Source organism: Carettochelys insculpta, chromosome 3, assembly GCF_033958435.1.
Source record: "Carettochelys insculpta isolate YL-2023 chromosome 3, ASM3395843v1, whole genome shotgun sequence".
Lineage (NCBI taxonomy): Eukaryota > Metazoa > Chordata > Testudines > Carettochelyidae > Carettochelys > Carettochelys insculpta.
In genome coordinates, this window is record NC_134139.1 from 43,578,372 (window position 1) to 43,592,428 (window position 14,057).

Sequence of the window (14,057 nt, forward strand, 5' to 3'; positions counted from 1 at the left end):
CCGTTATCCACACGTGCTGAACAGGACACCAAGGTTTAGCAAAATGCAGCATCCTCCGCCCACTCCAGGCATGTACCCCATCAGTTGGTGGGACAAGTGCATGGCAGCAATGGTGGCTCCAGCTGCAGCCCAGAGCAGCTAACACTGAGCTAGCTGCAGGGCCCGGCGCATCTCCAGCCACAGGGCCCCGTGCGTCTCCAGAGTGGCAGTGCTCTGGTGAGTTTACGGCAGTTGGGAGGTGGGGTGCCTGGCTTTAGTGGGGGGTGAAATGTTCATCAGCACTTCAGGATATCCTTTAAAGTAACAGGAAAGAGTCCACAAGATGATCCTATCTGTCCAGATGGAACATTTCACCTCCTAGGCCCAGCAGAAAGATATTGCCCCTGAAGGCATGGACATTCCTCTCCTCTTAAATTATCTCTTGTGCTGGAAGCAATGAAGACTCATTCTGAACTCCATCAAAGTATACATGGCAACTGTTACTGCTTTACACCCCCATTTAGAGAGATCCTTTGTCTTTATGCTTGCCTTGATTGATTACAAAGTTTTCAAGGGCTTCTAACAAACTTAGCTTCCCATTAAACCCATTGCCCCCACCCCCAATAAGACCTCAGCTTTGTCCTCACAACATGGATGAAAGCACCCTTTAAGCTGCTAGCGTTCTGCTCCCTATCTCTCCTCCCCATGAAGGTCACATTCCTAGTAACTATTACTTCTGCGAGAAGGATAGGCGAACTGGGGGAAATGATAATGAAGCCCCCATTTACCAAATCCCATAAGGACAAAAATTCCCATAAACTTGCACTTGAAGTTTCTGCCAAAGGTGGTGTTTCATTTTCGTCTCAATCAACCCGTACATTTACCTGCTTTCTTTCCAAAAGCCCCACACCTCAGCCAAGGAACATCACTTCTTCAAGATGAACATCACTTATTCCAATCCAACCCTCCTTCCTGTAGTCTGGAGATTTCTTGTTTCACTGTGGAGAAGAATTTGAGGGTGTGGTTGTTCCCTGCATGCCCTTCATTGCCTTGGGTGTAATCATGAGGCAGAGCAAAGGCATATGAGCAGACCAATAGACACTACTGCTTTCAGAATCTGAGGCTTTGGACATATAGGACATGTATATCTTTATAAAACCCTCAGTGGAATGCACATAGGCACCATATATCAATGAAGAACCTCCCTTTACAAGTAGGTAACCTCCTCTTTAAAGAGGAGCTACTGTCAGGGAGTCAATTGTTGAAAGGTGAGATGCTGGAATATATTGACAAATTAAGATGTACCAATTAAGTAATTAAGAATCAAGTGGTACATCCAGAAGTATTGAAGGAATTTGAGAATGATGTGTTTGAGCTGTTAATGAAAATGTGCAGTAGTGATTGATGTATTTTATAAAAGAGTGCATAGCATGGTGGTGAGAATTATAGACCAATAAGCCTTACCTCAGTACCCCATAAATGGGCTTAAATGGTAATTCAAATTTTTAAATAATAGAAATAAGATTATTTACCACCTGGATGTTCTTGGTATAATGGTAACTAACCAACATAGCTCCTGTAAAGTAAAATAATGCATCAGTGATCCCCTTGAATTCTTTGAATGTACCATCAGAATCAGCACGCACATCTGGACATCTGTGCACCAGTGAAACGTGTGGTGTGGTGTGTTTTCTGATAGAGAAATATGAGGTCAGGGTTAAAGTTTTATTTTATAGTACTATCTTAAGGAATGTGTTACACACACAGTGCATCTAGAGGAGGTGTATGGGACTTTTTGGTCTGTCAGTACAAGTAGTGAGTATAATTTGTACAGGTAAAGAAATCCTAAAAGATACTTTAACTGGGCATACCTTTGTTTAAAGGTTTTGGTTTTTCCTTATGCAAGCTTACCGTTTTTAATCATTTCCCCCTTTGTGGGATATTACGTTCAAAATGTTTTATGACAGCTGTTCAGTGTTGTGACGAACTGTTGGATTTATTAGGTACAGGCTGTTGTCATAGTGTTAACTGTCCTTGCCTCCCATTTTTTTTTATTTTATTTTTAGTGGCAATAAAGTGCAGTAAATACAAATCTAACCACCAGGAAGCTTTGCAGATACTTTCTTCAGCTCGACTCAACCTGCGTGGCTTGTCATCCAAAGCAAAGGTGAGATTGGTTTAGTAGTGTGTCTAAGGAAAAATCTCTAGTGCAGATCCTCCAGCCCATCTTCTAAATAGAAGAAATTTACGGACCAGATAATGCCTATGAATCACATTACATTGTAGCAGGACACTCATTTCTCCTTTAAGGGTCACTATTATAAGCCAATTCTTTTCTCTCCCCATTTTTGCAAAAACCAAACTAATCATCCTGAAATTTCACATGACTATTCTTGCCCAGGTTAGAATTTTATTGGAAGATGTCAGACAAACTGGCACTGGTGGTTTGGAAGATTGGAAGGCTTCAGAAATCCAGCTGTGTTTCCCTTCTGGAATATTTTCCATAAATGGATGGCCATGAGAGCGATATTGGGTAGAAAAGTGTTGGGGGAGACCATTCGAGAAGCAGTGGGGTCCAATTCTGCACGTATTTCAATATCAGTGAGAATTATTGAAACTTGGCAATTACTACCTTTTCATCAAAAATTTCTAGACAGCATATTTGAAACTGGAGTTAGATGTAAACAAAGTTAACACTAAACTTTTTTGCAAATACCCTAAAAATGTGACAGTTGAAAAGGAAAATTGAAAATTTGTAATTACACAGTCATCTGTAATTCTGTGGTGGACAACCATCAACATCTCATCTTTCACTTTTTTTCTTCCCTTTACTGCATTGTATAAGGTGTACTTCTTTCAATGCAACAAGAAGTCTTGTGGCACCTTATAGACTAACAGTTATTTTGGAGCATAAGCTTTCATGGGCAAAGACCCGCTTCATCAGATGCAAGAGTGTCCCCATGGGTGCTCAATTCTAAGCCACTGCTCAGCTATTCTTTTATAGCCGTAGTTTCCCACACCGTGCACGCGCAGAAGCACCTCTTCATGCTTCTTGGTGTGCACGTTGTGTGGGCTCCTCAGTTCCTTCTCTACCATCCTCTGCTGCAGACAAAGCATCAATTCACTCTATGAAGAGAGTGAATTTAATTAGTTTGTTAGTGTTCTTAGTCGTTACCCTAGTCCAAGTTCTCAGTCCTTGTTCTGTTTAAAAAAAAAAAAATTGTAGTTGGATAGTTAAATTTTGGCTGCATCACTGCCATGCCAAGCTCCCTTGGCTTTAAGTGGTGTGCCACATGTAATGATGCTATGCCCACCTCAGATGGCCACGCTTCATGTATCAAGTGCCTCAGTGAAGGCCACCAAATGCAATCCTGCAATGTTGCTCGAGTCTCATGGTGAGAGCCTGAAAAGACCAAGCTAATCAGCTCAAGACTTTCCCATATGAGAAGTCTTTACAGCCACAGCCTCAGACATACCAGAGGCTAAATCTCCAACGGGGGTGATGACTCCAACTTTTCCCCGGCCTCTAAAGGGTCTCCTGCACTTGTTCGGGATCCCTGTTCAGCCCATTCCTGGGCTCTGGTGCCAACTGTATGGGCCATGCCAGAAGGGAGAACCGTCCCAGGGTCCTTGGCATTGTCCCTTCCAGAAATGCCAAAATGGGAGCATTCAGTGACAAAACAAAAACCTGCAGTGTTGACTTCTTTGGCATCAGCAGCACCATCGGCACCGGTGATGCCCTCTGCACCAGCAAGCTGTCCTCTGGCCAAGATCAACCAGACCAAGACAGTGTCTGTGCCTACCGCTGCACCTTGTAGAAAGCACCATTGTTCACACTTCTTGCAACTGAGTGCTTCACAAAACTCCAGAGTGGACACCCCTCCCCACTCCCAGTTGCCAGAGGAGACAGTGCAGCACTGCAACAGGCACAGGGTGTTGTCGACACCCTCTGCACATCAGGGACCAGCGCCAGGGAAGTTGATGCTGATGTTGGCACTGGCCAGTCACTGGCGTTCGTCAACACCGTCTCACCAGCACTGCTCATCACCTTGACTGCTGTCTTCACTGTGCCGATCCCACCATTTGGCATCATTGTTTGCCTCACAGGCTAGACCACTGACACTGGGTGCCAGATCTGATGGGGCCAGTGTCTTCTCATCTCAACATTCTAGCCCTGTTCGTCCGTGTCAGGATGCGCCACTGGTTCCAGCCACTGGGCTGTACCATCTTCCTCTTCTGTGGATGCTCCAAATCAACACAGCACCAGCGTACTCAGTCAGCACTGTCCTCACTGTCAGAGTTGTGCCTGCCATCTATAGCACAGTGCCCTCTATCAGAGCACCCTGGCACCGAAAGGTCTTTCTCCAAAGAGGAGGGGGCCTCCCCTTTGGACCCATATTCTTTGTCCCCAGACGATGTGGTGCTCACCAGGTCACCCTCCTTCGCTGACAAAGCCAAATAGTTCCAGGACTACTTCCTCCAGTTGGCGCAATCCTTGGGTAAGGGCACCACGAGGTCTCAGTAAAACAGGATAGACTACTCCATACGATACAACTCCCATTGGTCTCAAAGGTGACACTACCTAGAATGGAAGCCGTCGTAGACCCAACTATGACCCTGTGGCAAACTCCAGCGTCTGTCATCCCTACCAACAAATGGGCGGTTAAAAAATATTTTGTCCTACCCAAGGATGCTGAGTTCTTGTTCATCCATGCATCTCCCAACTCTTTGGTAGTGGCAGTGGTCTGAAACAAAACAAAATCATTTCAGTCCATGCTCCAGAATAAGAGCACTAAGGGCCGTAAGGTGTACTTATCCAGCGTATTGCTACTCTATGCTGCCAATTACACATCCATGCTAGCTGATTAGGACTTCCAGAACTATTCTAAGTTGCAGGAACTTATCCCAGCCCTACTGGAACACCAGCAACAGACATTCTCCTCCATTACCAAGGAGGGCCACACCATTGCCAGCCCAGCTGTGCAGTCATCTATGGATATTGCCAATATGGCGGCACGTGTCACCGCATTGGCAGTAGTTATGCGCCATATCTCCTGGCTTATCCCTTCAGGGGTGCCAAAAGAACTCCAACACAAGGTCGTGGACCATTTGACCACAAACACTTATTTTCCAACAAAACAGACGAGGTCCTTCATTCAATCATAGAAGAGTAGGACTGGAAAGGACCTCGAGAGGCCATCGAGTCCAGCCCCCTGCCCCAGTGAAGGACTCGAGAGCAACGCTGCAGCCCTTAGGCATATACACACCCCCAACTAAACAGGCTCAGTACTCTTTGTTTCGGTGCCCTCGGGACCAGTATCAGTAGTCCCAGCAACAGCCCCTGTTCCAGCAGCAACACCAAAGGCACGGACTGCAGCACTGTTGCTCAGGCAGGCAGCCTTAATGCCAGCAACTCTCAGCATCCCACACTCTGCACTCAGAGCAGCAGTTTTGAGGTTTTGGTTGAGTGTCTCATCCATCGATTCCAACTGAGCACTGTTCAACCGTTCTGCCACCATCTCCACCCCTTTGTGCATCAGTGGCAGTCCATCATCATGGACAGATGTAAGTCATAACTGGTGGAAAAAAGGATACTCCATCACCTTCACCTCCATGCCCCCTACCTGCCCCCAGTCCTGTCAGTCTTCAGGGACCCTTCTGATGAGAATCTCCTCTACCAGGAGATCCAACATCTCAGTTTGGGGGCAGTCGAGCCTATTCCCCAGGAATTCCAGGACAGGGGGTTTTATTCCACTTACTTCCTCACTCAGAAGAAAAGGGTATGGAGACCAAATTTAGATCTCACACAACTCAACAAGTATGCCCTAAAATTTACAGATATTTCAGGTACAGATATTGCTACCATTGTTCCGGCCCTGGACAAGAATGACTGGCTCTCAGCCCTCAACCTACAGGATGTGTATTTGCAGATCACCATCCATCCAGCTCACAGACATTTTCTTCGTTTTACAGTGGGGCACTCCCACTATCACTATCGAGTCCTCCCATTCGGCCTTTCCACAACAGCATGGTTTTTTTCCAAAACCCTGGCAGTAGTGGCTGCTCACCTTCATCATCAAGGGATCATCATCTTCCCTTACCTAGATGACTGCCTCACAAAGGGGACTTTCACTTCCCGAAGCACGACATATGGTGCACCTCACCATGCACCTTCTCTTCAGTCTGAGCTTCCATATCAACTGCACAAAGTACACAGTTCATCCGACTCAAACACTAGAATTTATAGGAGCAGATATAGACATCATCACAGCCACGGCATTCCTACCTGTTCAAAAATTTCGTACTCTGTGCAATCTTGTTCAAGCAGTATATCTGTCTCCTACCAGTAAGGTACACACCTGCTTAGCATTACTAGGCCACATGACTGTCACCAGTCACATGGTCAGGCTAGGCAGGCTTCACAGGCACTGCCTTCAAATGTGATTGGCCTCCAAGTCAGTGGCAATCCTTCCACGGGTTATTGCCTCTCTTTAACGGTGGACATATCTGGGCAGCATTCTTGCTGGCATGCCGTTTCACCAACCACCACCGTTGGTCACTCTTGCCACAGACACCTCTCTCCTTGGTTGGGAGCACACCTTGATCATCACACGGTACAGGGCAGGTGGTCATTCAGCAAATAGATGTTCCGCATCACTCTGTTGGAACTTTGAGTGGTCTGCTACGCCTGCAAACACTTCCGGCACCTTCTAGCTGGCAAATCAATAATCTTACTGACAACACCACATGCATGTATTACGTCAACTGACAGCAGGGCATCCGCTCACCTTCCCTCAACGCAGAGGCCATAAGACTCTGGATGTGGTGCACCCTACACCAGATCAATCCCGTACCTATGTATCTCCCTCGATTTCTCAACATCATGGCTAATGCCCTCAGTCATACATTCATGGACCACCACAAATGAGAGCTCGACACGGCAGCTCTCAATTGGGTATTTCAGCTGTGGGGTTATCCTCACGTAGACCTGTTCGCCACCAGACAGAACATGAAGCGTCACCAATACCGTTCCAGGCCTGGGCTTGGCAAGCATTTCTTCAGGGAGGCCTTCACCATCACATGGAACACTCCACTCCTGTTTGTGTTTCCTCCCACTCCAGTTCTCCACAGGTTGCTACTCAGGGTCAGACAAGACCATGCTCTCGTTATTCTAGTAGCCCCAGCTGTCTCAGACAGAGGTGGTACCATTACATCTTTTGAATGTCAGTAGCAGCTCCTTAGCTGTTTCCTCCACGCCGCAACCTTCAGTCTCAGGATTTTGGCCATATTCAGCATCCCAGTTCCTTCAAGCTTCATCTCCATGCATGGCTCCTTCGTGGCTCCGCCATGCTGAATCCACTTGTTCTGAGGAAATAACGAAAATTCTCATCAACAGCAGACGGGAGTAGACATGCAGATCTTAACTTTATAAGTGGTGGTGGTTTTTCCACTGGATGGATTCACACCATTCTGTGCCTCCTCATACTGCGCCCTTGCCTGTCCTTCTCAACTACCTCTTGCACCTGCATAAGTCAGGCCTTAGTTTTCAGCATGGTTCAGGTGCATGCTGTGGCCATAGCGGCTTTTCACCAGCCTGAAGAGGGGCCTTTGTTCCTAGCCCATCTTATAACCAAGCGTTTCCTAACTGGCCTTCAGAACACATTCCTGGCAGTTTGCCCCACTCCCTGCACCTCCTCTGCTGCTCTTCATTGGGACCTTAGTTATGTGCTTCACTGCCTTATGAAATTGCTCTTTGAGCACCTGGTGACATGTTCCTGGCTTCACCTGTCTATGAAGGTTTCCTTCGTTGTAGCAATCACGTTGGCCAGGTAGATCAGGGAGTTGGCTGCCCCTAATGGCAGAGCCCCTCTACACTGTTTTGCCAAAGGTAGTCAGCTTGTGACCTCACCCTAAGTTCTTACCCAGGGTTCCATCACCGTTTCACATCAACGAGCCGAGCCACCTACCTGCATTTTTTCCTGAAGCCACATTCTGACCCTACACACGTGGTGTGGCATTCATTGGATGTCCATCAGGCATTAGCCTTTTATATTGACCACATGAAGCTGTGGTGGAAGTCTCCCCGGCTTTTCCTACCCTTCACAAAAACAATCCAAAGGCCTGTCCATTTCATCTCAAAGATTTTCAAAGTGGGTTTCTTCCTGCATCCACACTTGTTATTCTCTTCATCATAGAGAGTCACTGGGTACTGTCATGGCCCACTCAACCCGGGCCATGTCTCCCACTACTGCCTTCCTCAAGAATGTGCCTTTCATGGACATTTGTAAGGTGGCCACATGATCTTCCAGCAACACGTTCGCCCAACACTATGCTCTCTCGTCTAACATCGCTTCTTCTATTCAAGTGGGCCAAAAACTGTAGTGTCTACTGTGGTAGTGACTGAGCTCCAAACCCACCTTCATTCTGCGACAACTGCTTGCTAGTCACCCAGAAGGGAGCACCCACGGGGACACTACTCAAAGAAGAGGAGGTTACTCACTCTGTGCAGTAACTATGGTTCTTTGAGATGTCTCTCTCTGTGGGTGTTCTGTTTCCCTCTGTCTGTCCCCTGCTTTGGAGTATCCTGCTCTTATTTGTCAGGTGGAGAAGGAACTGAGGAGTCTGTACCACATGCACCAGGAAGCACAAAGAGTTGCATCTGCACATGCACAGTGTGGGAAACCACGCTTATAGAAGTATCTTTGAGTGTCAGCACGAGGACACACCAACATCCAGAATGGAGCACCCTGGGGGATACACATCTTGGAGAATCATCATTAGTGCACAGAGTGAGTAACTTCCTTTTATTTTTAATAACGGCCTACTCCTGAAAATATTTTTGATCAATAAAAATTAATGTTTCTACATGATTTAAGACCACTTCACCCTATGTCTATAATAGACTACAGGAAATAAATTTTGTGTGTGTGTGTATATATACATTGCAAACTTGGTTAACTTGTCTAAACTTGATTTTCACTCTTTAAGTACTATCATTTAAGGATCTGGGGCTAGGAAATTTGTCTCTGGCTATGCTGACTCCATGACTAATGAGACTCATTCAAATGCTAACTCATGTACTTTTCGGGAATACAAGGAAATTATTGCCATTTATGTGTTCTGTTTTGATTCAGCACTTTGTGTCTTTTCTTTAGACTGAGTATGACTCTTTAAAGGAGGCAGGAGCCCCTGGCATGAGAAATATAAACACAAGTCCAGGTGGTTTAAATCACACTGTATGGTGCAATCTTTGGAAGATTAAAAACTGGAGAGTCTAGTAAAATGTGTTCTTAATTCCAGAAGTTACTGATGAAATTAACTTGTATGTTCTTGGCAGATAAGGGTGTCTCAGTGTCTGGTGTGTCTAACAGAAATTAAATTGATTGAGAAAAAGATGATTGGTTGATATAAATTGTTTTTTTCTGTATGTTTTAATTCTTTGTCTTAAATTTTAAACTCTACATTGTACTACCAAAGTTTTTTGTTTTGTTTTTTTGCTTTTTAAAAAAAAAAACACCCCCATTGAGAGAGACAGAGAGAAAGTGTCTGCTCAGTAATAACTACAACACAGACATTTTTCTACCTGTTTTATGTCTTTAGTTTGAGGACTCAATGATTGGGGATTTTTAAAGAAAGGAACAAAGTACAGGTTGAATCTCTCTCATCCAGCCCCCTCAGGACCTGATCAGTGCCAGATGAGAGAACTTGCCAGACGATGGGAGGTCAATATTTTGTAGCACATTACTAACATTTTCACTGGTTACTGGGCTCTTAAAAGATGTTTAGGGATAAATAACAACAGCATAGAACACTGAGAGCCAGAACTGGTGGCTGTAAACAAACTTTATGGGACCGTGGGAAACTTGGCCACATCCATGGTTGTCTGGCTAACTAAAATCATGCTAGGTTACAGAGTTTGCCAGATGAGAGAGTTTCGGATTAGAGAGGTTCAACCTGTACTTTTCTTTCAAGGCACTGAGAATGATATTGAGTCTGAGGGTTGGGACTTGTTCTTAGAAGAAAGGAAAAAGCAAAGAAAATAACTAAAGATTAAATTCTAAAGCTTCCTGATCAGTACATGCAATAGGGACAAGTCAGTACATTTTCTATTAAAGTAAATCATGAATATCTATTTGATTTGAATTCTTTAACAACATCAAGAAAGTAGCAGATTTTTTTAAAAAGTCAGTGTAATGTAAGTACTGTGGAGCCAATATAAGTTAACTAGCTGCTTTAGACAGAAAGAACCTGACATTCCTGTCAACTTCCTAGATTGAGTTTACTGGGTTGAGAGTCAAAAAAAAATCCTTATCTGTAGTTGTTAAATGAGTAAATCTATATTTTTGTAAGAAGGAATTCTTTATTCAGTGGCTAAGCACTCATAAAGGAAGTTTGGGGTTCTTGTTCAGAACTCTCTGATACATTTTTGTTTATAAGTCTATCTGATTTTCTTATAGTTTGACATATATATATATATAGTTTGACTATATATAGTTTGACATATATATCCCATAACAAGACTTATAGTCTTGGTTAGGTTTTATTCTCTCTAAATTGAGGCTTCCTTCTGTCATTTAGTCATTGAGTTTTACAAAGTGAATCATTCTACACGCTTTCTTTGGATCAAACATGAAATTTATGGCCAGATTTCCCTTTTGGCCACAAATAGAACATTTATTCTGCCATCCATATTCCTGCTAAATGTTACTTCACTTCTCAAATAGTCCCATGCATTTCTAGTGAGATGAATGTGAGGAGAGCAACATGACTCGAGTTGCAGAACGTGGCTGTCCAGTAGCATGGTCTTTTAGTGGGTGGTACAAAGAAGTTGCTCAGGAAGTCTTGAGGCCTAATAGTAGTCTTACTACTAACATTGTATGGCTTTAGGCATATCATTTGCCTCACTGCCTCACTTTTTTGTTAGTAAAGGAGAGTTTACAATATTTTACAGGATTTGACGACAGTGAAATTTTAAATATTTTTAAAAAATATAAATCACTGTATAAGTGTTTAGCATTATTACCTTTCAGCTTCTTGTTTTTTGTTGACTGAGTTAATTAATGACTAATGCCTACAGCCACCCATTTGTGTTGTGATATAAAATGTTGCATCATGTTTATTTTGGCAATCTGGAATAAATGACATACAGTATAACATATTAGGAAAAATGAACAAGTAATATACAATACAAAACTTCTACTTTGGCAGACAAGTTAGTCCATGTAACTATGTTGTGGGAATTGCAGTGTGAAGAGAGAGCCTTGATCCTACTTACTGAGATTAATGGTAAAACTCCTTAGATTTCATTAGGACTAGGAGTGGGCCTTAACAGAAGTCCACCTTTTGTGAGCAGACAGGAGAAGATCAAGTGTACTGAGTCTGAGGAGAGAACGATAGACATTGACTTCTGTATGTGCCTTCTGTTTGCTTACCACAAAGTGGCATTGGTGGGTCAAGTTAAAATGAGAGAGAGAATGGGGAATGTTGCAGAAACAAAAACAAAAAAAGAGAGAGAGCTCAGAAGTCATGAGGGGACTTGAATCCTCTTTGTAGGACAATATCACTGCATATAATTTAAAATATTGCGACTGTTACGATTATTGTGAAATATAGTTAATTTTTTTTTTAAATTATACAGCAACTTTTTGTGGATGTAGCAAGCAGTGAGGTTTCCAGTGAATTAGTTGATGAAGTAACAACTATGGACAACATGATTGCCGAACTGCAAGAAATGAGCAACCAGTTGAGGAATCAGTGCTGAGATAAAGAAGATAAGATTTCATGAAGGAAACACAAGATATGCTTTATTTGCTCCAGTTTCTGCTGATGAAATTGCAATAACTGTAATATGTAACACACATTTTTAATAAATGTTTTCCTATATATTAATGTTCTTATAGATTCCCCAAGTTTCTAAGCTGTTTTAAGGTCATGTCTACTAAGTCTCTTGAAATTGTGTGTGTGCTTCTGTGGGCCTGGGTTTTCTGAAGTATAATTGATTATAATTATAAGATTTATTTAGGATCAGTTCTGCCTGAGTGCATTATATAATTGGCTCCAGGCCATAACTGTATACTGCTAGAGGTGGAAGAGAGCGAAACAACCCAATTATGCTCTATAGCAGTGTTTCCCAAAGTGTGGTCTGCAGCCCAGTACCGGTCCTTGGGAAAAAAATACTGGTCCTTAGAGAATATACAAATTATCCTGCAAATTCCTATTAATTTGGTACATTTCATATTTTCCTGTGTAATTAAGTTCAGCGCTTAAGTATTTTATATCAAGATTTATATTATTATGTACTATTATTATGAATAAATAATAAGCAGTGAAAATTTCAGACAAGCAAGCGGGATTCAGAAAAGATAGAAGTACCATACAGCAGATATTGGCACTAAGACTGATGGTGGAAAAAGCTCGACAAAAGAACAAGACTGTATACAGTTGCTTTGTCGATTTTCAAAAGGCATTCAACAGTATAGATCAGAAAGTGACTTGGGCAGTGTTGGAGTCATATGGAGTGGATAGCAGACTGATGCGGTTGTTGAAGGATATCAGTGACAATGCGGAGGCAGCGGTGAGAACATGTGGGGAGTTAGGAATTTGGTTTAAAACACGTAGAGGTACGAGACAAGGAGATCCAATATCACCAAGTATCTTCATCGCACATCTGGAGAGAGCAATGGACAAGATCAAGGAAGAGGTAGAAGGGATATCTGTGCCCGGGAAAAGAATTAACAACTTGAGGTTCCCAGATGATATAGTTACCATTGAGGAAGATGAGAGGAGAAGCTAGCGAAAATGGTGCAGGTGTTAAACAAAGAAGGGAAGCTGTACAGACTGATTATGAACATTGATAAAACAAAAACAATGGTATTTGGAAATAAGGGAATAGGAAGGAAAATCAGTGTTGATGGTATTGAACTAGAAAATGTAGAGAGGTTCACATATTTGGGGAGCAACATAATGTATGATCTAGACTGTAAGAAGGAAGTAGCGACTAGAATAGTGAAAGCAAGAGCGAGTTTGAAGGTGATGGATAAGATCTGGAAATGCAAAGCAATTAGTTTAAGAATGAAGCTGAGTCTTGAAAACTTGTGTATTCAGCAGCATCTTGTATGGATGTGAGACATGGGTGATAACAAAAGATTCAAAAAGAAGAATATTGGCATTCGAAAGGAGTTGTTATAGAAAGATTCTGAGAATAGGATGGAGGCAGAAGGTCACCAATGAGGAATTATATAGAAAGATACACCTGAAAGAGAACCTGCTGCAGAAGTTTATAAAATGGAAGCTACAACTATTTGGGCATATCTGCAGAATGAACGACGAATGAAAAATCAAGACCCTGCTATTTGGCATAATGGACAGTTCAAATAGGAGAGGCAGACCCCACAGAGAATGGATAGACAATATAGTAGATTGGTGCAGAAGTAGTCTACAGAAACTAAGCTACTCTGCACTGGGTAGGGAAAGATGGAAGGCTATAGAGAGGCATCAGATAGCACCGGGCACCGAGCCCACAGTTATTGAAGATGATGATGAGTGAAAATTTATTTATTTTTCATTTTTTATATACATTTATATGTTTGGGCTGCAAAAAAGGGTACTGGAAAAAAACAGGTTCCAACTATATAAAGTTTGGGAAACCCTGCTTTATAGCAGAGGACAAAATGCAAAATAATTTAGATCAGTCCTACGAATGCAAAAGGAGAAAGTGAGAAATAAGGAAAATTCTAGTTTAATTTTTTATTTCCTGTTATTTCAAGCAAATGTCGCATTGGACTTGCAGTTAGGTATTTGCATGATGAATAGTTAATTAAAAGTTATGAAATGAATAGATAGTTATAGACATAGCAGTGTTCTACTTGCATTACTGAAAGTAGTGTGTCTAGTGAGACTTGTGACTCAACCACCCAGGTCTTTTTTTTTTTAAAAGAATGTCTACCTCTGGTACAGTCTTTTTATTCCAAAAGAACAAAAAAGCTTTTTAGAATTATTTTTGAGTCCTACCGTTTCATTACCTCTGGAAGGTAAGTTTTAACATCTTTGAGGTAGGTGGGAAATCCCTTAGAGGCAAG

General features: G+C 42.7%; 1 protein-coding gene across 2 annotated transcripts in view; it reads left to right on the forward strand.

The window, feature by feature from the left end:
• Nucleotides 1–13,990, forward strand: part of TTC27 (tetratricopeptide repeat domain 27) — a 173,887-nt gene extending 159,897 nt beyond the window's left edge. The window contains exons 19-20 of one of the 2 annotated variants that reach the window (XM_074988550.1): nt 2,046–2,146; nt 11,618–13,990. In XM_074988550.1, the coding sequence (XP_074844651.1) occupies nt 2,046–2,146; nt 11,618–11,740 (224 nt within the window). In that variant the 3' untranslated portion in view covers nt 11,741–13,990. The remainder of the gene's footprint in view (nt 1–2,045; nt 2,147–11,617) is intronic. The other variant, XM_074988551.1, reaches the window with a different exon arrangement.
• Nucleotides 13,991–14,057: the final 67 nt, after the last annotated feature.